The sequence below is a fragment of the Thamnophis elegans genome, chromosome 1, assembly GCF_009769535.1.
Source record: "Thamnophis elegans isolate rThaEle1 chromosome 1, rThaEle1.pri, whole genome shotgun sequence".
Classification (NCBI taxonomy): domain Eukaryota; kingdom Metazoa; phylum Chordata; class Lepidosauria; order Squamata; family Colubridae; genus Thamnophis; species Thamnophis elegans.
This window is the reverse complement of record NC_045541.1, coordinates 81,360,402-81,385,426: the sequence shown is the minus strand read 5'-3', so window position 1 is coordinate 81,385,426 and position 25,025 is coordinate 81,360,402. Positions and strand designations below refer to the sequence as shown.

The following is a 25,025-nucleotide window of genomic DNA, read 5'->3' as shown; positions in this document are numbered from 1 at the left end:
GAGGATGAACACTGCTCAGTTTTGAAAACACTTCAACATTTTCCTCAGTATTCAAAGAACTCTTCAAATTTATTTACATTTGGCAACAATTTTACAGTGATCATTCCCTTTTATAAACTTAGGAAAAGCAAAATAAAATGTTCCGTATTGTGCTTCTGCATATTAATAAATTATAATTATATGAAATAGGCTTATAAATTTTTTAGCAAATCCCCTGGCAAATATTGTTATGGAAAAGCTTTTTCCAATTGAGCATTTTGGAATGTTCTCAACCAAAAAACAGCTTTTTTGTTCAGAACATTTCCAAAGCATTTAGCAATTGAAGTGTTTAGAATATAGAACAACTTAGGTCAAAACTTTTTGTAAATGCCTATTTACTATGTGAGTATTGGTAACTGTCAAATTCTTCAATCTTTTGCATTTTATTTAGAAAGAGTTTTAAGAGTTAAGGAAAAATCAAAACTGAACATTTGCATAGATGTAGTTTATTATTCTATTGAAATGTAACCCATTTATTTCATTTTAGATTTTTCATTTATTTTTAGGAATATGATGAACCTATTCTAAAATACCTGCAAGACATTAAAGTGAAATTTTCTGAGCCAGGACAGCCTATGGTTAGTATGATTAACTTTAAATATTAATATAAATTGAGAGTTAATAATTTTATATGGGAGCTTTCATGTTTTATCGTATATTAGTTTTTCACATAGAAAATTTGAGTTTCTCAGCCATATTTTCAAAGATCTTGCTATATTGGCACAATTCTTAAGTAGTAGTATAGTGCAGAATAACACCACCTACCACTACTGTTATTTAATGAAGATCATCCTAAAAACCCACAACCTAACATTTAAACTTCTTTTACCTGTATCCTCATAAACAGATATTTCCCATATTACTTGCTCTAGCTAAACACCTCAACAATGATGTAGTCCTATTAAATATTCTGTATACAATACCCATGCTGAAATACAATATTCTGTAATTAAGTAATCTTATTTTGGAACAAGAAAATTACTGTGCAGTCATGCTATGTTTTTATAACAAAGGTTCACAGCATTTTGCATTACAAACAGAAGTAGTAAAAATATTAAATAATTAAAAATTTAAAACATCATTTCATTAAAACAAACAGATCAAAAAATAAAACTGCATTGAGACTCAACAGAAACACAGCATCACTAGATAGATACACTCATGCCAGAGCCCTGACCCCAATGCCAGGAGGAAGTGCCAGATCTTCATAACCTTGCAAAAGGCCAACTGAGAAGGGAACTTAGTATATTTCAATAGGGAGTCTATTCCATAAGGCAGGTGCCATAACAGAGAAGGCATGATTCTGGGTATTCATCAGATGTTTCTGTTTAACTAGTAGTAGCATGCCCACTCGGCCATATCTGCTAGAGCAAACATACCACCAGGAAGAGGTGGTCCCATATGAAACCTGGTACCATGCCATCTAGCACTTTAAAGGGCACAGTTGGAAGCTTTTTGGGAAGCAGGGATGGCAGGGATGTTGCATTAGCATACTATGTGTCCAAAACTGCATATGCCACTATGTTCTGGATCAATTAAAGCTTCCAAGTGCTCTTCAAGGACAGCCCCACATGGAGTACATTTCAGTAGTCAAAAAGCATGTGTGACCATGAGCAGTGCTGCCCAGTCCAAGAATGGGTGTAACTGGTGCACAAGATGCATTTGGGTAAAAGTTGTCCTAGCTTAGGTTGTTACCTGCTTCTCAAGCAGGCCAAACTATATGTATTAGGGTGATATCTCTGTTACACCAGTTTGACCTCACAAATTACGTGCAACTTCAAAGTTTTCCAGAATCATTAAGGGACCATGCAAGGGAAAAATAAAGTGAAAGCAGGGGAAAAGGGTCTTCATATAATCAGTTCTAAGAAGATAATAGGTGGCTATAATGAAGGATTTTCTCAAATAATTCTAGAATGAAGAAACAAGTGGTTAAAATTAGATTCTTTTCCATTAGAATCTTGTCTTGCACCAGCATTGCAGTTAACAATTTTTGTTGGATTAAAAAAAAGAATAAACACCTGAACTGTAAGGTGTACTTGGTTCAGACAGGAAGCATTTTTCCCCTTTTACATTTTTGAAGTCCCACAAAGGTTGAATATTATTACAACGTAATACGGTTGGGGAATTAGCAGTGGAAGTAGTCATGACTTGTTTTATAACATTTGTTCAGTTGCAATTACTAGACAATAAATTCATAGGACTTTGCATAAGTTTGTATTTCTTGCCTATGTGAACTATGCCATTTTGGAGTAACTTGATAATTTTCTGTTCCTATTCATCTACCATGCTGCAGATTGTCAATTCAGACATTCCCTTTAACTCACAATTTATTGTTTTGTTTACTATCTGCCAGAAAATTGTGATCTTTGGAACAATAATGAACTTCTTTTAGTCTTTTACATTAGAGTTTCACTTCGAACCCAATGACTACTTTACTAATTCAATTCTGACAAAAACCTACAAGATGAAATCAGAACCAGATAAGACGGATCCATTTTCATTCGAGGGTCCTGAAATTGTTGATTGTGAGGGGTAAGGAAATGTTTTAAATAACTTTTTAAAGATTTTAATCAGATTGTATCATAATGTGATCACAATATAAAATAGGGCAAATTATTCTGCCAGACAGAATGAGTGGTAGAAAAGGAAATGATAATAGTTATTGCTAATAAGGTTGGGTATGCAAGCATTTTGGGATGAATTTACATCAATCAGTTCTAATAGGATAGCTTTTAAGACACAGAAACATAGAATTAAAAAATAATGTTTTTGATTTTCAGTCTGCTTCTACAACATATGGTCCAGACTTTAAATCCCATGAAGAGTACTATTATATTCCCACCTCATTTCCCTATCATTTCTTCTCATTGTTAAATATCCCCAGCTCCTTCAGTGTCTTTTCATAGGATTTCTGGTTCCCTGATCAGGATTTGTTGTCTGATTTTTTTTCTTTAAATACTGCTCAAAATACATTGTCTAAAACTGGACAGTATTTAAGGAGTAACAAATTAAAATGGAATAGTTTATGATTTGGCAATTCTCCTTTGATGCAGCTAAAATATATTTTTATTTATTTATTGCACAGATATATACACCAACCAATTGCAAGAATCAACTTTTGTGACTAAATTATTCTGTTGACATATAGTCTTAGGATCTTTTTCACAGTGCCATACCATAATAAGTCTTCTCCATCCTATGTCTGTGCATTTGATTTTTGTTTAGAAAGTGAAAAATTGCATTTATTATTGATTCTTTCATACTATTTATCTAGCTCAGGTATATCAAACTCAAGGTCTGTGGGCTGGATCTGGCCAACAATATGATCGGATCCGGCTCATGGGGCCATCCTGGTCTATGTAATGCGAAGAGGAAAGATCAGGCCAACGTAACTTTGGCCTCGTCTACCCAGTGCGAAGAGGAAACATGCCAGCAGTTTGGGGAATGATGCTAAGCTGGCCACACCACCCACTCTGTGCCCCCCCCTACAGCCCTGATGTGGCTCTCAATGAAGTTGAGTTTGACACCCCTTATCTAGCCTATCAAGATCATTTTGAATATTGTACAGGTTTTTAGCTGTCTTATCTTAATTCTGTGTCTCCTGCAAAATTGATAAGTGTTCACTTCATCTGTTCGTCCAAGTCAATAATATAAATACTGAAGATTATAGGACTCTTGACTGATCCTTATGGTACCCCACTCATTATGTTCTCCAATTTGATGAAAAATCATTGGTTACTCCATAACTTTGGAGCTAATTACGTATTCACTTATTTGTCTTGCTCACACATAATTAACTTGCTAATCAGTATGTCAGAGGATACTTTGAGATTGTCAAAAGTATATTTTAGAATTCCACTATTATTGCATCAAAAAAGTATAATGAAATTAATTGGATAATATTTGTTCTTAACACATTCATGCTGATTATTAGTAATTAGCACATCATTTTCAAAGCGCACACCTACTGATCTTTTTATGACCTGTCCTATGATTTCCCAGGTATTGAGGTCAGAATGACAAATCGATGGCCTCCTACTTCCTCCATTTTGCTTTTTTTTTTTAAAAAAAGGAATGTCTATAATCATATGGCATTTCTTTAATTTGTCAGGATTTCTCAGAGATGATATGTAAGCATTAATGTCAAATAATCAGTTCTTTCATCAGCAGTTCAGTTCGTCCTGAGTATTTAAACATAAATAAATATTTTCCAAATATGTTTTTATCAGTAGCAAATTTCAGTCCTGTCCCTTCACCCTACTCTTTACAGTCTCTTGATAGAAAACATATTTTTGTTGCAGAAGATGTGTCAAAATAGGAGTTGAGTAGTTCTGTCTCTTCTTTGTTACCTATTAACATTTTGTTATCTTTATTGGGCTATTGATACACTAATTCTTTTTTTATTTTGAACATATCTGAAGTAGTTGGTTTTGATTGTTCTTAGGCATTCCTTTATTAACCCTACCTCATACTGTGCTTTTTTGCCCAGTTACATTGACTGCTTTTGTCCTCGGTTTTTTGCCCCTCATTTCAGTCATCTATTCCCTCCTGAACCTTTTGAAGAAATTGTATTCTTAACTACCAAATACCTGTCATGGAAGTCATCCTACCAGCTTTCCTTTACAGGTGAAACTTGAAAAATTAGAATATGATGCAAAAGTTCATTTATTTCAGTAATGCAACTTAAAAGGTGAAACTAATATGTGAGATAGACTCATTACATGCAAAGCAAGATAGTTCAAGCCGTGATGTGTCATAATTGTGATGATTATGGCTTGAAGCTCATGAAAACCCCAAATCCACAATCTCAGAAAATTAGAATATTACATGCAATCAGTAAAACGAGGATTGTACATAGAACAATATCAGACCTCTGAAAAGTATAAGCATGCATATGTACTCAGTACTTGGTTTGAGCCCCTTTTGCAGCAATTACTGCCTCAATGTGGCGTGGCATGGAAGCTATCAGCCTGTGGCACTGCTGAGATGTTATGGAAGACCAGGATGCTTCAATAGCGGCCTTCAGCTCTTCTGCATTGTTCGGTCTCATGTCTCTCTTCTTTCTCTTGGCAATGCCCCATAGATTTTCTATGGGGTTGAGGTCAGGCGAGTGCTGGCCAATCAAGCACAGTAATCCCACGGTCATTGAACCAGGTTTTGGTGCTTTTGACAGTGTGGGCAGGTACCAAGTCCTGCTGGAAAATGAAGTCAGCATCCCCATAAAGCTCATCTACGGAAGGAAGCATGAAGTGCTCCAAAATCTCCTGGTAGACAGCTGTGTTGACCCTGGACTTAATGAAGCACAGTGGACCAACACCAGCAGATGACATGGCTCCCCAAATCAACACAGACTATGGAAACTTCACACTGGACTTCAAGCATCTTGCAGTATGTGCCTCTCCATTCTTCCTCCACACTCTGGGTCCTTGGTTTCCTAATGAGATACAGAAGTTGCTCTCATCAGAAAAGAGGACTTTGGACCACTGAGCAACAAACCAGGTCTGTTTTTCTTTAGCCCAGGTAAGATGCTTCTGACGTTGTTTGTTGTTCAGGAGCAGCTTGACAATAGGAATACGACATTTGAAGCCCATGTCCAGGGTCCTTCTGTGTGTGGTGGCTCTTGATGCACTGACTCCAGCTTCAGTCCACTCCTTGTGAAAGTCCCCAACTTTTGAATGGCCTTTTCCTGACAATCCTCTCCAGGCTGTGGTCATCCCTGCTGCTTGTGCACCTTTTTCTTCCACACTTTTCCCTTCCACATAACTTTCTATTAATGTGCTTTGATACAGCACTTCAGGAACATCCAACTTCTTTTGCAATTACCTTTTGAGGCTTTCCCTTCTTATGGAGGGTGTTAATGATGGTTTTTTGCACAACTGTCAGGTCAGCAGTCTTTCCCATGATTGTGATTCCTACTGAACCAGACTGAGAGACCATTTAAAGGCTCAGGAACCCTTTGCAGGTGTTATGGCTTAATTAGCTGATTAGAGTGGGACACTTTGAACCTAGAATATTGCACCTTTTCACAATAATCTAATTTTCTGAGATTGTGGATTTGGGGTTTTCATGAGCTGTAAGCCATAATCATCACAATTATGACAAATCACAGCTTGAACTATCTTGCTTTGCATGTAATGAGTCTATCTCATATTAGTTTCACCTTTTAAGTTGCATTACTGAAATAAATGAACTTTTGCACGATATTCTAATTTTTTGAGTTTCACCTGTATATACATTAGATATATTTGCCCTCCCATAGTGGGTATTCAGACTCACCTTATTTACTTTTTATACTGTGAATAATAGTGGTTATACATTGTTACACACAATGGTCATTTAACTTTATGAACCAATCCTGTTATTTGAGCAATTTAATAGGCTTCATTAAAGCAAGACTCTTATCTTCCCTGTATGTTAGATAGGTCTTTATTTATGTTTTAAATATTTTGTTTTCAGCCCCCACAAGTTTCACATTAAAGCTCTCCTGATCAAATTCTCTATTCTTTGTCTGAAGATGGTTTTATCAGTCCTTCTGAGGTACAGCCCATCTTGTGTCAGCAGTCTGGTATTTCCTTTTCCAATATTTTTCCATGCACTGGAAGGAAAGATGAGAACATCACTAACATCCACCCACCCCAAATATTGAATTTGTTTCTTAAATGTTTGATGTCTTATTGTATTGTTCTTTGCAGTATAATTTGTCTCATGTTGATTAGTAAGCAGGAATAATTATCAGTGAATTTGGTCAACTTTGGAAATTTTTGTCTTTGTGATTTTTGTTCCTGGAAGATAGCACACTTAATCAAAAGGATTGAATTAGAACATCAGCTTGATTTGGGTTTTTATAGCAGTAACAGGACTTTTCTTTCTTTCTATAAAGTTGAAACTGCATCCTCTCTGCCTTTAAGGGATTCACCATCATATCTCTTGGTCTACCCTTGAAGGCTTAGAGTTGCTTCCTCTATAAAGATGAAAGCTATTCTTCAGTCACAGTGGTGTAGTATATGTTTACATCATTTGGGTCTATTTGTCAGTCTGTTCATTGATAATTGCATTTTCTTACATGCAGAATTGTAACTACTCCCTGCTTAATAAAAATATTAATGTAATGCTGTTTTTAATTATTGTGATTCAAACATGAAGGATCTAAAAATTGATAAAAGACTTTTAAAGTTATCAACATTGTGCTGTAGTGTATTTTTAGGCAAACAATTGCACCTGCTTTTAAACAGGAATTCCTTGCTTAATAACAGTAATTGTGACTGGAATTTCCATTATTAGGTGATGTAGTCATAAAGCATGATGTCACATGACCATGTCACTTAGTGATGGCAATCCCTGCAGTCCCTGTTGTTGTCATTAAGCAAGGATTGCAGTTGTTAAGGGAGGACCTCCTTGTAACTTCCTCCTAACTTCCAACAAGCCAAGTCAATAGAGAAGGTGGCAGGAAGTTGTAAGCCCTGGGCAGCTCACAGACAGGCCAGTGGGTAGGTCAGTGACTTCTGTGGCTTGAGTGCAACCAGCCATGGGTTAGCTGCTCCCAACAACAGGTGGCACAGCACAAACACAGGTGAATGGTGTTGGTTGCTCCCAAATGTGGGAGGGCATTGAGGTGACTGCTGTGGCACCAGTGTGCCCAGGTAGGAAGCAACTGCTACTAGATGTGTGGGCGGAGCAAGTGTGGCTGGGCGGAGTGGTGGTGGCTGCTACTGAAAGTGGGTGGGTGTTGCAGACATGCAGTCTAGAAGGTATGAGTAATCTGGCTGTAGCTGGGCTTCTCAGTGGAGAAGTTTCTTTACTGCCTGCTTATTCCATTTTCAGAATTTATCAGTTAAAATGCCACCTTCATATTGACATTTTATTTTCAATATTGTGGTTTAATGATATAGAATTCTGAAATGTCTTAATGCCTCTTTCTGTATCATATTGTTACCGCCTTTCAAATTTTTTCATAAGTAGTTGGAGATAATACTGTTATAGTGCAGGGGAAGGGTACTATTATCATGACTAATACTAGCCTAAGCAATAAATCTATTTCTTTAATGTCACTGATATATAATTTTACTTCATCTCCAGGTGCATTATTGATTGGAAGAAAGGAAGAAATGTTACAGTAAAAACAATAAAGAAAAAACAGAAACACAAGGGTCGAGGCACTGTCAGAACAATTACAAAACAAGTACCTAATGACTCATTTTTTAATTTCTTCAGCCCAATTAAAGGTAACATTGATTCAATTTATTCTGCCTTTATTTTAAAAATACTTAACTTTTTCCATGTCACAAATATGAGCAAAGCAATTGAATGTATTTTATTTCTTGTTGGAATATTTTCAGTTTTGAGTAGATTTTGTAAAGATTTAATATTGAGAGTCAAAGCAAGTTATAACTAGCAAAATGTTTAATAGTTGCAGAAATAAGTCTCCAGCTCAGAATGGGTACTTATTTTTGACCATGATGTAGTTAACCTGGATGAAGTACTTGCAATGTTTTGTAGAGCACATAAAATCACTTTTAAGGGGTTGTGGGGGGATTTATCCTTTTGAAAACAAAAATATGGAGCTTTAATAGGCTTAGAACAGGGAATGGTTGCAAGCCATGAACTTGAACTGAATGAAAAGCATGGTTTAACATGCAGAGGAGAAAGACACTGAAGCTCTTAATAGCGGTTTAAGCTGCCTAGAGTCATTGATTGTGGATGGCCATATAAATATTCTAAATAATAATAAGCAGGAATCTCCTCTGATCCTAACACTTTAGCCTATTTAATCTAGTGGAAAATTAAAATATATTCTATTCAATTTTAAATTTGAGTCTAAATTTCTGTCTCATTCTTTTTACTCATTGAAATAACACAAAGCTGCATTGTGTATTTGTTCTTTAGTCGGAAATTTGCTTGAATGCTTAGGAGAAGCATGGTCATATTTAGAAACTCTTGTCTTATTTCTATGTACATTTTGCTACCAAACTGATAGGCAGTCCATCATGTTCACCATTAGCAGTGAATTATGATGCTGTAACATTAAAATACCACAGCAAGTTTTGTTAATTGTAAAATGTTTACAAGAGTACGAAAGGCGATAATGAACCAAATTTGTAAGATCCAGATTTGGGGAGATTCTTAGAAGCAAGGAGTTTAAAGAATGGAATGGAGTATATGAAGCATTGTATAGCATGGTTAAAGCAAAGATGATTTAAAGAATTTGTGGAGAATTGAGAACCTCAATGAATTGTGTTAATTTAAGCTTATGTCTTTAATTTCTTTGACTTACTTCTTTTATGAACTTTGTATAATGTTGCTTATTCAGAACAGTGAATAGAGAGAATATTAAGAAGTAGAATAACACATGTAGAAGGATGTGTAATAGATTTTTCTCTTAGCTAATCAGAAGGGTTTCCTTTTATCAATACACATTCAGCTTTGTAGCTACTTTTTTGAAAGATGCCCCCTTTCTCTCATTTCCTCTTTCCAGCCAACCTTGAGTAGATTGCAGGGAAAAAGGTAACCAAACGCCAGAACATATACTTCCTTGTCTTGATAGGCCATAATGTTGAAAAGAAAACAAGACTTTTTTCCCATGTCAGATAGTTTTGTAGTAGCAGATGCCAGAACTTAAATATCATTAAGTTATTAGGGATACTTCTGCCGGTTATCACACATAATCCATAAACCAGTGTTCTGCAATATCTTAGATGTATTTCATGCACATGAATCATGGATCACAACTTTGAGCTACATATTAATCCTGGTATATGTTGACTTCTTTCAAGAAACCAAAAAATTGAAGAATTGGGATTAACAACTTAATAGTTCTTACTTGTTCGATTCTAGTTTTTCCACATGATATCTTTTCTTAGTAAGTTGCAATTCAAAATTATTATTTAATCTATGTGGATCATGGCTCTGAACTAGGACAAGACACAACAAAACTTGAAAAAACAATTTGAATATTTGCTATTACAGTGGGGGGGGGGGTTGGTCAGGAGAGCTATATTTTACTAACCAAGCAAAACCAAATAAAGTTGCCACAGTGTTGTGAATTTCTTCTTCTCATTCTCATCATAGTGAATGCGAATGAAAAAGAAGATTTCATGGTATCCCTATAGGGGTATGGATAATATTGAATAAATCCTTTAAGATATGATTTAATATTAGTGATATAATTATCAGAGGACTGGTATTGCATTTGAATAATGCTTTTATTATTAGATGTTCTTTGAATCTCCTCTACATAGAAATATAAGCTTTAAGATAAATCTTTTTAATTATGTAAATATTAGTGCCATACAAACCTATCCATCACTCCAAACCACTTCCATGTTGAATCAGACATGTTTTGCAGTTTTCTTTTGCAGTTTTTCTGATTCCAGTATTCGTGCTTAAACTGCTGATTTAAGAAACAAAGGGAGAGACTTTACATTGAATTCCTATTTGCCCCTTCACAAAGGCATTATACTAGAACATGCTTCAGATCTTTTTTTAAATCTGCCTATTCATATAAATACCAAACATGTTAGCATTTGAAAAACAAAAATTGCTTTATAAACAATTTACAATACATTTGGTTTTTTCCCCTGTAGTTTCAGGAGATGGAGAATCACTGGTAAGTTTTATTTCATTTTTTAAAATAGTGAATTCAGCTTTATAGCTTCACATTTGATTGTTCATATCAGACATTTCATTATCAATGTTGCATAAAATTGAGTCAATTCACTAAGCTTTTTTTTCTCTTTTTCTCTGGTATTTTTGTTCTAAGCATTATGTAATCTCTACTTGATCTCCAAAGCTGGTCAATAATTGTTTACATTTTTTTTTGCTTTGACTGGTGTATAAAAATGTCTGTTTCTAATAAAATTATGTTAATATTACTTGGTACATTGTTGAAAATTGCAAGTTTGGGGAGCAAACTTTTCTATAAATAAAATTCCTCTTTTTAGCAGTTATAAATTAGTAGAAATGCATATTAATAGCATACAAAATACTTCAATTTCATTTCTGTTACTCATTTTAAATGATTTCTTGATAAGATAGATGTAGTTATACAGACATAATTTTCTTCTTTTAATTTTACAGGATGAAGATTCAGAGTGTACTTTAGCCATAGACTTTGAAGTTGGGCACTTCTTCCGTGAAAGAATAGTGCCCCGTGCTGTACTCTATTTCACTGGAGAAGCTATAGAGGATGATGATAATGTATGTGTCTTCCAATTATTTCAGATTTATTTGTTTGTTTTTGCATAGAAGCATTGTACTTGCTTTTAATAATAATTTTTGCTGATTAGAAAAGAAAATCCAAAGCTTTAAAGTCAAGATTAATAATAACATTAACAATTAGTTCAAAGTTGGTAATTTCTCCACTATATGTGAGTCCTGCATCTTGTAAGTAAAGTAGACGAGCAATACTCTCCTCAAAAATTTCCCAGTAAAGATTTTGTTTACTTAGTAAATATGAATGATGGAACATCATTTGGAAACAAAAAATGAGGTTTGTACATACTCTGCTTTTTTATTTGCATGAAATAGAGCTGGCTATAAATCAGGAATATTCATAGAATAAGAAAAAATTATGGTGTATTTTATTTCATGTCTTTTCTGTTATATTAGACTTATGAAAAAAGAAAGTTCATGCTATAAATAGATTAATTTATGCATTTGGATACATGCATTTTATTACTGCTACAATTACTATTAACATGCAATCATTCAACAATATCTGAGGTGAACAAGGACAAGGACCTGTACACAAGAAATTGAGTCAGTGTGTACCTCCCCCATTGGACTCTAATATATAAAGAAGACTAGTAATTTCAGTAATATTTAAATAGCACTTAAGATTCAATGTCTAGTATAATAGTAATCCTAACAACAGTTCTACCAGTAGGTTGTTATTACCGTAACAGATGTGTATAGAAATGCTGAGTTTAAAAAAATAGTAGCTTATATAGTGCTGTTCACTGAACTTACCACTGTGGGGTGATATGAGACTAAGAACTTCCCAGCTAGTCTTTTGTTCAGTATATTATCCTATCTTAAAGAAAAAAATTGCAGACAGATTTGCTGTTTATATGACAATTGTTCCTTTTTGTAGCTTTAAAAACAAAATAAATAAAAAAGATAAATTGTGCAAAATACAGAATAACAACCCTCTGCTCAAGCAGGAATGTTTATATTTACATACAGTAAAGTAAAAAGTAGAGACTCATTTGAGTTGAACTCAGCCCAGGTCCTACTTAACCCATCTGGTTTTCTTGGTAATAATATGGAAATGATTTGCTATTACCTTCTTCCATGTTTTTTATCCAACTTAACCTGTCTGATATACAAGCCTGGTAATTCTTGATGGTCTCTTAAATATTAGGTCCAGCCTTGCTTAGCTTTTCAAGGTAATCAAGGTCAATGATGTATTTCCACCTAGATTGGCATTGCAGTCTTAAGACAACCAGTCAATTGAATGCTTACCAAAACCTCATAGAAATTCATGATGAATATTGAAATAAAAAAATGTTCACATCTATTGAAACTACTTTGCTATATTTGGGATAAGTGATCTATTTATCTTCTCTGAAATAATTATGGGAATGTAGAAAGATATATTTAATTGTTCCGTATGTGTATGCAGGTATTAGTCTGATACATTTTAAACTGTCAGATGTATATAAGTGGATTTGGGGGGAAATGGTTCAAATATTCATATAAATGCTACATGTAATGAGTGTAAAGTAATATCTAAATGAGTATCTCTCTCCCCCTCCCTACTCTACTCCATCCTTTTAATTAGTTTGAAGAAGGAGAGGAAGGAGAAGAGGAGGTGAGTATATCATGGTTTAATATTTTTCTTTAAGTGGAATACATAATAAATACTGCAAGCTGAATAATCAAGGAGATGCATTTTAGAACAGGAATTCGCAATCTGAGGTTTTACATTAACCTTAATTTTTATGTTTTGCATGTGTATATCTATTGACCCAAATGGAATACCTCAGTATCAAAAGTCAGCAATAACAAATTGGCTATTTTGTATATATTTAAAAGACAATCTAGTTCAAAGGAAAGCCAGAGGAGTTACAGAAATAGAATTCTTGAAAAACGTACATTTTTTATTTCACCATTACATTAAAAAGTTAAGTGCAATTCTGAAAATATTACTCCCAAATGTATGTAAAACCTAGTTAGGAAGGCAGAAAGTAGGCTGAAGTTAGAAGAATCCTTTGTTTATTAATTTCCAGTTACAAATAGCTCAGATCTTGGTTCAGTGGTAGATATTAGATATAGTCTTCTGCTTCTCAGAAGACAGAAACCATATGACCTGATTCTTATTCCCTTCTCCTGTAGATCATTTCTTAATTGCTTATTAATTCGTTCACTTATATAGAGCAGAGAGAAGTATTTTTTTTTCTATTTCCCACTCCCTACCCTTTTTTCTTAGTTTTTAAACGGTTTAATTATTGATAAAAGGAACCCTTCTGCTTTTTCCCCTTCTGGTTGTTGTTTCTTCTACTGCTTTCTGAGATTTCCAGTTTAGGGTGTGATGGATGTTTATTACTAGCCATATGGTTTTGTGGGGCAAGTGTAGTGAGTTTGTAAGTAAGCTGTTGTAGCTTCTTCAGCAATGAGAAGCTTCTGCAATATTTATTCATCTGCCAAACTTTTGATGCAGCAGAATTTCCAAAGATAAGACTTGCTGACTTTATCTCTACAACATTGAAGGAACAGTCCACTCATTTAAAGCACTTTTCTTTGTAGACAAGTTACTGATCGTTTTGAAAGTCTAATTGGAATTACTAATACTGTAACAGTTGAGAGAGTAAAAATGTTCATGATCATTCAGGAGAAAAGAAGGATAAAATTATCTGGAATGTCTTAGAAGGCTGCGGTTTTGGTCTCTTCTTACTGATACTTTGACTACTTTTAAAAAGTATTCTAATTTTTCTAATACTTAAAGGAAATGTTAAATAGTCTATATATCATCAGTTTCAGTGAAAAGATTGGCTTGTGTTTATCACAAGTTCTCAAACACAGCATTCACATTTCATGGCATTTACCAGTTTTGTTACTTGAAAACCCCCTTTGATCTCAAATCTTTTCAAAAGTTACAAAGATCTGTAGCAATCAAATTGCCACAGGCTAACAAGCTTGCTTGGTAAACTTTGTAAACGGACTAATCGTACCTGTCATTCCACCTAAATTATGCCATTAACTTATCATAAAGACTAGTATTCCTTTCTCTAAAAAGACAGGAAGATCCAATTGATAACAGATGGATTTAATATTACAAAGTAGTGGACTCATGTTTCTGGCCTTTGTGATTAGTAAGAGTAAACAATTTTTTAAAAATGGATGAAACAATGTGCATAAATGATGTAAAAAAAACATACTTAACCTAGTCCTTTCCTTTTAAATCTAGGAATTAGAAGGGGAAGAAGAAGGAGAAGAGGAAGAAGATGCAGAAAGTGAACCTAAGGTAAGCTCTATTTAAGTACTTCTATTAAGCCAAAATAATAAATTGTACCACATGCCACATAAATTCTGCTAATTCATTAATTAATTTATTAGTTAATAATTCATTAATTTAAAGAATGGCCTGATTTTCTTTTTGTTCATTATTTATTCATTCAAATGAATACATTCTCACTTTTTCCTTGCTATTGCTAAGATAATACAAATTCATTTCATTTTCTTTAACCTGACAAATTAGTTTTATAATATGGCATACATTAAAATAGCAAATTCTGTTTGTCTTATATATATTTATATAAAGTTAGAAATATATTTTAGCATATGCCTGCCTATTTAAAAGCTTTGCTTTGCAGATTTGAAATATTTGTCCATTTGATGCCCATTTGCTTTTGTTTTTCTATTCTTTTTCATTCCAAAATACCAAAATTTGCTTTATTCATTTCATTTTTTCCTACTTGCCTAAGAAAAGGAATTCTTAATTTGCAGATTACATTTGATAAATTCCACATATACAATTACAGGGAGATTTATAGTGATGTAATTGTTATGTGGTATTCCTATGTGATCTTTTTCTCTTGAATGAAGATTTTAGTCATGTAGGTAAGATGAAATAATTCATAGTGTTTCTCCCTTTCCTCCCTTTTCACTCCCCGCACCCAGACTTATTTTTAAAATTACAGCATGGAAAGAATCCTTCTTGTCATCAGTTCTCAAACTAGTTTTACTTACACTGATAGCTGGTTATCTGCAATACATTGACCAGAGATCTATATTAAAAGTAAAATATGCAAATATTTACATGTGAAAATTGGATTTGAATTTTGAACATTGTACATGTTGACTTGAATATATAACCTGTACCCTTGGCACAATTGTACACATGGCTTAGAGATAATGTTTCTTATGATCATTATATTACTCTTGCAGTAATGATATGATAGTTACTGAATTAAAAATGAAATGCATTGCAGGCAAGTGTTAATATCTTTAGCTAGAAAAAAATAGAAATTATGCTTATTTCTGTGAGTGATTGTATGTGACAAATTGTTTTTTGTGCCTTCTGGAATACTAGTTACTGCTTTTTACTTTTGTTTATTTGGGTCCATTTCATCTTTCTTTTATGCTGACAGTTCGTTTCAATTTTTCCCGTTTAGGTGTAATTTAAGTCTGTTTATCATTCATTCATTCATTTATAGGTAAGGTTGAATTCCATTAATACCTAACTTCCAAGGCTCATCCCTCCCCCTTTTTTTGGAACCCATGCAAACCTCATTCATTTAAGTACCTAATTTGTTTCATTCACCTATTCTATAGGGGAAAAATGGTACTTTATCAGGCTAGTGTATAATTAAGTCCACAAGGTAAATGTTGAGAAAAATACATAAAATAGATGTGACTCTTCAATTATAGATAATTACCTTTTTTGAGGGGAAAATAATATTTATTTAGATATGTGTTCTCAATTGTCCAGATAAAATCTAAAAAAGAAATGTTCCAGCCTAACTACTTAGTATTCAAAATTGAGCTATTTAGCCTTACAGATCCAATAGTCTGTTTCAAGATCAGATTGTTTCTGTTAAGGTTGTTGTAACACTGTTGCAGTGTTGAAATGCTTTCAGTAACATCACAACTTTGGAATGGGATATTGAGGGGGGAAGATCAATATTATTTCATTTAAAAGTACATTCTAGAATGTATTTGTTATTGTATTGGTGTGTGTGTGTGCATGTTTGTTTGTTGGTTGTTTGTGTAGGCATTAGTGACTTAAAACTACTAGCTACATTTTGGTATATTTTCAGTATTTGCAAATCATTAGAAGATATTGTTCCAAACTCAGTGTGATTTAACTTGACATTTAAAAGGAGTGTCATCTTGTTGAATTATAACATTCCTCTATCTAAACATTACTTTGTGCATTTAGGTTGGTTTAATTCCTTCTCTTTTTCTTTGATGCTATTAATGTATCAACACGTTGGTCATTTGCATTTAATGTCTTCTTTATTAAGCTGACATTTTGATTTGAAAGTTTTTATTTTTTTCATCAATAATTGATTTTAAAATTGTATGCATGTGGTCTTAACAGAAGCTGTTGTTTTATTTGAAAAACTGTCTTTGTGAAAAGTAGATTGACAGATAGCCCAAATTCTCTGGTAATTCCACATAAATTTTATTGAAGAACATTACAGTATTTGAAATTGTTTACTTTCTAACTACTTTTGTACTTGCTTCTGGGGGGTCTTTCTCCAGAATAAGCCATTAATTTGGTCAGCTCTTCTCTTAAACTGTTTTCCTTCTCAAATGTTCATATCATCCATATCTGACTTCTTGTTTTAGAATATTTTACTTCCTCCCTGTTTTCACAACACTTAATAGTGTAGCATCTTACTGCATTTGGGTTTTAGAAACACTTCAGGAAGTTCTGGAAGCTGTTACTTAAGCTAAAGGTTTATTATTCATTGTAGAAGATCTTGTGCATAATATAGTAGGTACTCTTTTGAAAGAAAATTATTGAAAGATTCAGAAATCACTGTTTTAGCCTGTAAATTGTTTAAGGGTTGACTCATTAGCCCTTATGCAATTTAATTGTGTGTAAATGAAATAACATGCCTTCCACTGAAGCAGTTTCTTGGTAATATTTCCCCAAGGATCCACATCATTCTGCATGCTGGAAACCTCTAGGTGCAACCAGGGATTTTCCATTAGGTCTCTGTCTTTTCCCTTCCCTTTCCCCTTCATCCATCCACTCCTTTGGTGATGGAGAAAGGTGAAAAACCTATCTTGGGATTCTCAAGCAGACACAGCCTGAAAATGGGAAAGGAAGAAAGCAGTGCCACTCCCCATCCCTCTTCTTTCTCAAATGTTTCCTCCCCACATTCTCAACATGAGGTAAAGATAGACTCCATAGGGACAAGAGGTCTGCCACCAAGAGTGCAAGAACTTCCCAGTTTTCTCTATCGTCAGCCACCTCCCTTCATGACCAATCAGACGTATGAGGTGTTTGAGACCTTAAATATGGTCTTGAATGATTATTATACTTTAGAATTCAGCAGCCTGTTATTCCCCCAAGAATAGTTCTACCCTTTTGGTCACATGGTGCAAACAACAACTGTTTTGGTCCTGAAACTCATAAATCATTTACTGAGTACTAATAAAGGAGGATATGTGTAGCTTAGGGTTGACATGAGGGTCCTTGGTGCTCTCTGAGTTTGCTTGTTTTTGTTTTGCAGAAGTTTCATTATCCAAACCAGTTAATAGCATCAGTGCTTGCCTCTGGAATAAGATGCCCACTTGAGATTGTCCTGCACTACTGTAGAAAAACCTAGGGTTCTCTTTTCTGGTGTTAGTGACTGTTGTAATGTCTCAGTATTGTTCACAACTCTAGTTTAGAAGCTACACTAATAATCATATTCCTCTATGCTTTTTAAGTACTCTTTTATTTCCTGAATTATGAATATTCAGTTACTGCTTTCCTTACACTTACACCAGATATTCCCTATTTATGCTTAGTAAAGTGTACATACCAGTGGCTAAAATATCATCATACTGTTACTTTTTAGGATTTTTGTTCCAAAGTAGCCTTAATATGGATCATTGTGCTATAGAGTTAATTTTATAGAGAGTTTTGTTGGCTCCACTTTTAGGGGATGTTTTGAATAAAAATTTTGGTTCTAAGAAGCTGCTGCAAACAATTGATCAATATTCCAGGACCTACATAGGAAACATTTCTAATAGTAGAAATGTCAGGTTTTGTGTACCACTCAACAGCAAGGATATATAAGAGAAAATAGGAATTAGTAATTCTTCTCTTACTAAAATATTGAGTCACTTGGAAAACAGCATTACATATTACAAGTAGTCCTTAATGTACAACCACAATTGAGTCCAAAATTTCTGTTGTTAAGCAAGGCAGAAGTGGGTTTTGCCCCATTTTACAATCTTGTCACAGCTGTTAAATGAATCATTGGAGTTGTTAACATGGTTGTAAAGTGAATCTGGCTTTCCCATTACCTTTACTTGTCAGAAGGTTGCAAAAGATGATTATCTGACCCAGGAGCACTGCCAATATAATAAATGCATGCCAATTATCAAGCATCTGAATTTTGATCACATGATCACGGGTAAGCTGCAATGGTTGTACGTGAAAAGTCACTTTTTTCAATGCTGTTGTAGCATTGAAAGACTACTAAACCAGTGGTTGTAAGTCAAGGACTACCTGTACTTGCCCTTTTTATTATCCCTTTTTAAAAGTGTTCCACTGTTTCACCATAAGTATGCTGTATTACGTTTGTGTAATCTTCATCTTTAATATTAACCCCCCAAAAATATACAAACTCTCTCTACTTCTGTGTTGTCAAAATGATTTGATTTGTATTTGTTACTGTTCAAATGTATTCTTGGTGAACAGAATGCAAAATAAGAGAATGCTTAAAGCAGTCATAAAAATTAAAATAATTGTTTTTATTAGAAATGCAAGTAACATGAATTGAACTTTTTTAACCAGTTAATGATCAAATGAGTATCAGGAAAGTATCACAAGTTGTAGGGAGTTTTTTTCTTGCTCTTCGAATTTTTCTTCCATTCTTCCTTGCAGAATCTTTCTTTCTTGGAAATGTTTTTACATTATTTTTATATATGTTTGAGATCTTCGTGTAGAGATACCAAAGTTTAAACTGTTGTGAAGGCTACTCTAAAAATTATGTTTCCTGTAAGTGTTCTTGAATACTTTGAAGGTGTATTTTAAACTGTTATCTTTTGAAATAGCCCACATGTTTTTCATTTGTTTTATCATTTTTTCACAAATGTATATATTGTGTGGTTGAACAGTTCGTTTTTTATTTCATAATGTCTGTGTGCGTGTGTGTGTGTGCATGCATAGATGAGGCAGTGATGTTGAGATCAGAAGAAAGGGAACTTTCTGCCAGCTTTCCATTGCATATGATTGTTACCAAAGCAGTGCTGTACTGTGGACCTGTGAATAATTACTGTACTGTACAGCTAAAGTTTTCAGAAGGCCATTTACAATGATCTCTGGGTTTTGTTTTGCAGATCTGACCAGCTTTTTTGGCAGTTCTAGTGTATTTTTTTTCCTGGGGTTTCCATAACTTGCCTTTACTTCAACTGTTTTATTAACTTCTATTTCTTAACAATATTCCTCATAGTTGAAACTTTAAGGCTGTTGAAGGGTTCCAAATTTCTGTACCTGACATTCCATGTTTTATTTTGGATCCTTAAATTTACGTGAAGATGAATGCGCATGAATGCATTCAGATTTGCAGAAATTTATTGCTGTACAATATACTAACAGTATATTGCTGTAAAATGTAATGTTCACTTAAGGATTCATTGAAATGTTCCATTTTACCTTTTTGAGAGAGGGCATGCCCTCAATTCATGCTGATTTCCTTCTTCCTGGGGCTGATAGTGAGTGAGTGGCCTGAGTTCATCTAGCTTGTTTCATGTTGGTTCTCCCACTTTCTAGTCTAGTGCCTTAACCAGTAAGCGCTCTCAATTTGAGTTAGAGATGCCTAAATGTTTGCACACAACTGTTTATCTGTGATAACTATTAAACCTCTGCATTATTCATTCAAGGGTGTGTAGGAAAGATTTTAAATGGCTCGTTTGAATTTTAATTTTAAAAATCTTGGTTCTCCTTTAGAATGACTGCTTTTCACATTACCCTTCCTTTTTTCTTCCTTTAGTATTTCTGCAAGCATTGCCCCTGATAGTAAACTCTTATGTGATCCTATGGTATTTTGTTGGTTTTTTAAAACTGGGATTATCTTTTTATTTCGAGAAATGTTGGGGGGAAAAAATTCAGACTAGTATCTTAGAATCTAGTTCTTTATCGGGATGCGATTAACCTTCAGTCTGTCTCTATTTTAGATATTTTGGAAAATGTTGGAAAGTGGGTACTAAGAAAGACTCCTCTGAACAATGATCTGAAAGTATGATACTGTTGGTCTGGGTCAAGGAGTACTGAATGTCATTCATCCATTTATTCTAATCTTAGAAAGAATAATATAAAAATGTAAAAACACAGATTGTTGTGCCAGTTATTGGGAAGAATAAGTGAACCCCTAGCCACTGCAAGAAATTGGATGATATGGCTTTATTGTAATCCATTATTTTTGTAATGGCTAAAATATAGGGGTAACTAATAAGCAGTGCTTCAATTTGAAGGCAAAACATTTCTCTGATTGTGATCCTGAGAAAAGACATGCTTTGAAATTTGCAAAAAAAGATGTGACATTTGGACTGCAATTGATTCTTAAGCACCTTTTAACATTTAGGTCCAAAACACCACACAGCTTTAATAACTGGTTGTCTTGCCTTTAGGATAGAGAATAATATCTCCATCCCTCAAAGCACAATATCTTGAATATTACTTTTCAAATTACCATTTTCATATCTTAGTTCTGGTACTGGTTATGAATACAAAATTAAATTTTATGTTGAATTAAATTCAGTATTATATTGAAGTACCTCTTGCATAAATCTCTTTCTTTTTTCTTTTCATTTTTAAACAGAAAGATGCCAGTCAACCTGCTGAATGCAAACAACAATAAGGAAATACCACTTCAGAGTGATATTTGAACAGCCTGTAACAATATTTGGATACCTGGCCTGCAGTTCAGGAAATTCCATTACTGCAGCACAATCTTATTAACAATGCTTAAACTAAATTGTTTTCAAATGCATGATTTTCACTAACTCTTTTCTTATTTTTGCTTAACTTGTACAGTGGCAACTTAATGCATTTGAGAAATATGAGGTTTAATTAAAGCACACTCTACAGCCTTTGGTACAATTTAGCTCAACTGTCTGTAGGCTTTTCCATTAAATTAAAAAAATAATTTGCCTTTTTGAAAAACTTACCCTCAACATAAGGTAGGTTTTTGTTAAAATATTATGGAATAGGAATATTTAGACTATTAAATTAATAAAATACAGTAAAAACAAATAAAGCAATATGCCTTCTGATAGATCTTTTCCCTTTAAAATAAATCTACTACCATTCAAGAGAGATTAGTGCTACAGAGTACCTTAAACATTGTCATTTCCAGTAATTTTAAATGAAAAATAACATTTCCTTTATCTTTGAAGAAAGGAGTGGTCGAGAGACATTTAATTGTTCACCTTATTTATTCATTTTTTATTAAAGTACTTTGGTGAACTAGTACTTTTAATAGTTTTAAAATACTTGAAGAGAATCCTGTTTATAAACTATGGGTACTTGTATGTGGAAAACTCATACTTTACTCAAGAAAATGATTGCTTCTCAGACATTTCAAAACAACAAGCCTGATGTGGGCTCCCTAGGTTGAGAAGATTGCAGCACTTAAGTATATATCCCTGGTTTGCCTTAGTTATGCTCGGCACTGTTCAGACATTCTTAAATCCAAAGATTTGAAGCCTGGACACAAGCTGCAACTTTATATGCTTGTTCTCCACAGTTCGGTGCAACTTCACTTTTAAATCTTCCTTCAACCCTAAGAACAGACCAGAGTTTGATGTATAGCTGAAGCAGCATTTGTAATTTGTATTCTACCTTTAAACCAAGTGCAGATGGTCTGGTGACGGTTTAGCCATCAAGTACAAATTACAGCATTGAAATTCAGAGGACTTAGCAAAGTATGGCTTCCACTAAACAAAAAAAATAAAGTGAAACTACACACAAAATGTGGGAAATAACATTCTGGATAAATTGGAAGATGATCCAATTTGGGCCTTTGAAATCTATATCTCATAATTGGAAAAATATAAATACATCCTGGGTGCATAGTTCTCATGTTTATCTGCAATATCAAGTCACTCCGTTCCACATTTCCATGTTTTTTAAAGCTCCAGAATCCTTCTGAAGAATATTCAGAATACAGTTCACCTTTCTTAAACATACTATGCCAGCTTATGGCAACACTTCATTACCAATTGTGTGAATGCTGTTACCAGGCATGTAGAGAGTGCTCCAGCCTTATCTTATACATTTGTAACTTAATACGGTGTTTTCAATTTGTACAGAATAGTTAGAATATTCTATTAAAGTTGTGAAACATGAAGCATATTGTCCTGATAGTTTCTCTATCAATACATGACATTTCCTTGTCGCATTCATCAGTATGTGACAGTTAACAATCACATGGATCCCTGCTGAGATTTCAGTTGTAAATTTCCCTGTATATATGGTAACTTATTTTGGTCGTGGGACTCAGTTGAGTATTGAGTTTTTAACTCAGCCTTGGCAACTTTAAGATGTGTGAGTTTTATTCTAGGAGTTAAAGTCCACAAATCTTAAAAGTTGCCATGATTAAGAAACACTATTGTAAGGAATAGATTCGGGGAAAAAATGGTAGAATTCAACAGAAGTCATGACTATGCTGGGCAATTTAAACAAAAATCAGAAGTAGTTTTTTATTTAAAAACTAGGATTACAAAATAGAGCACATTATGAATTCCCTACACATTAACCAAAAGAGATCTGGCAAAATAGAAGGAGGAAAATTATGAAATAGGAAAAACGGGAGGGGGGAGAGGTTGGAGATTTTGATGCAGCTCTAATTTTGTAATATCTTAAAACACTTCTAGGGTAGTATCTGCAGCTGTGAAGAAATTCTTGTATAGCTGTCTCATTCTAACACCTGTAGATCAGAATAGAGTATCTCTATTCACCTCAACTGAAAGCTTGATAAATGTTATCAGAAGAAAATAAATATGCATTTTTGTACTGTTGGAATCTTTGGAAGGCAATTGATAGTTAATGAGAAAAGAGGAGATTCTATCCATCTTCATAAGTAAGAATGATAATAGTTATTCGAAGTGATCAGTTAAGTCAAAACTCTTTACAAGTGTAAGTAAACATACCAGGAAGAAAATAATCCAACTAGTGTTTTGCCTTTTGATGAGAAACAGAGTAAATTATTTACATGTTCTGTATCTTATTAATAGAATAATTGAGTTTCTTCTTTCTCATTCTTGTGTAAATAACAGCAAATAAAAATACTGCTTTTAGTAACAAATTTTGTATTAATAACAAGGCAGTAAATAACTTCCAGAATACTCAAAAGTAGAGATAAAAATGCAAATGTGCAATTTTGGCCTAGCTTTAATTATCTGATAATTCAGTGGTTTGCTGCTAATTTACATTGTTCACTGATGACAATATTCTTTCAAGTTGAAGTATTTGCGGCTGGATTATAGGTTTTTTCCCCCCACACACAGCTGTATCGGTTTTCTGTGATTTGTGAAGGTTAAACTTGGTATTTTTGCCATGAGAGAGTTGGGCTGTATCTTAGTATAACAATGAAAATGGTCTCTAAGTACCATGGGAATATAGTTTTGCTGCTCAGTTTGAAAATCTCTATTAAGTTAAATAGCACTTGGGGACTCCTTTTTCAGTGGTTACCTGCTACATTCTCCTTTCTGGTTTATTGGCCATATAAAATACCTGCAACAGCAGGAGAGACTGTTATCCTCATGTCTTTGTGTGACTTTCGCAAAGGAATTTAGTGTATGATATTGAGCTAAATGGAACCCTTTATAAGAGCTGTCAAGATCAGGAGGAATAATACAGAAAAAGTTTCCAAAATCTAAAATATTAAGGGGGAAGGACTTTTCTCATACTTTTCCAGACAAGTTATTTTTAGTAGAGTTTATAACATACCCAATATAGTCTACAAAGACTTGAATAAACATGTTTATTAAAATTACAGGAAAACTTCCAGTTGAACCAAATATAATACTGAGCCTGAGAAGTTAAATCTTAAGAGTTCCACTTATCTCTCTGTTGGGAAATCCTCCATATAACGTGATAAAAAGTAACTTACATGGCTACAAATAAAATCATTATTCTATATTTTAAGTTGATTCCCATTATATTAATACAGACATAGCAGTAAGTAGATGGAAGGTTCTATCATCAATTTACTTAACACAACCTCTCAACCTAGTCCACATGTTACATAATCTTATTTTGCTTACTTGCTCACCCAAAGAATTTACCAACCATAATAAATTGTATTTTACATAATTACGGAAGCCCCATCAATGCAATATCTTTCTACTCCCAACACTCAGAATTGAGAAGCAGCCCATTTAAGGTCTTTTTTTAAAGCTGTCTTGCGAAAGTCAAGTTGAAATAATTCTAAATATTGCGGGGGGGGGGGGGGGGTTCAGGATTTCATATGCTTTACTTTAGAAAACTTGGGCCAGTAGAGCAAAAGTGGTTGAAGTTTCAAAACAAGTGGTCATGAATCAAAATCTTTTAGAGGCTGGACTGTATTTTCTACTATTGGTTTGTCTCAAAACTGGCTGAAACTAATAGGAGTTGAATTCCATATAAAGTCAAGTTGGGGTAAAGTCCTTTTATTTAAAAAAATGAAGAAAATTGATAATTATTGTATTTAAATGTGCTAAAATCATAAATATCTCTACAGATGGCATTCAAAAAAAGATTTGGCAAAATTAGAGAAGCTATAAATTAGGCAAGCAAGGAGAACAGCACTCTCATCCTTCATCACTGTGTATAGAATAAC

The 25,025-nt window shown here is 33.8% G+C and overlaps 1 protein-coding gene across 3 annotated transcripts in view; it reads left to right on the top strand.

The window, feature by feature from the left end:
- NAP1L4 (nucleosome assembly protein 1 like 4) overlaps window positions 1-22,553 on the top strand; it is a 37,876-nt gene extending 15,323 nt beyond the window's left edge. For 2 of the 3 annotated variants that reach the window (XM_032222083.1, XM_032222093.1), the window contains exons 8-15: window positions 546-617; window positions 2,432-2,571; window positions 8,116-8,261; window positions 10,620-10,642; window positions 11,113-11,232; window positions 12,818-12,847; window positions 14,444-14,500; window positions 21,024-22,553. In XM_032222083.1, the coding sequence (XP_032077974.1) occupies window positions 546-617; window positions 2,432-2,571; window positions 8,116-8,261; window positions 10,620-10,642; window positions 11,113-11,232; window positions 12,818-12,847; window positions 14,444-14,500; window positions 21,024-21,062 (627 nt within the window). In that variant the 3' untranslated portion in view covers window positions 21,063-22,553. Of the gene's footprint in view, window positions 1-545; window positions 618-2,431; window positions 2,572-8,115; window positions 8,262-10,619; window positions 10,643-11,112; window positions 11,233-12,817; window positions 12,848-14,443; window positions 14,501-15,650; window positions 15,693-21,023 lie in introns of all 3 variants that reach the window. The other variant, XM_032222101.1, reaches the window with a different exon arrangement.
- Window positions 22,554-25,025: the final 2,472 nt, after the last annotated feature.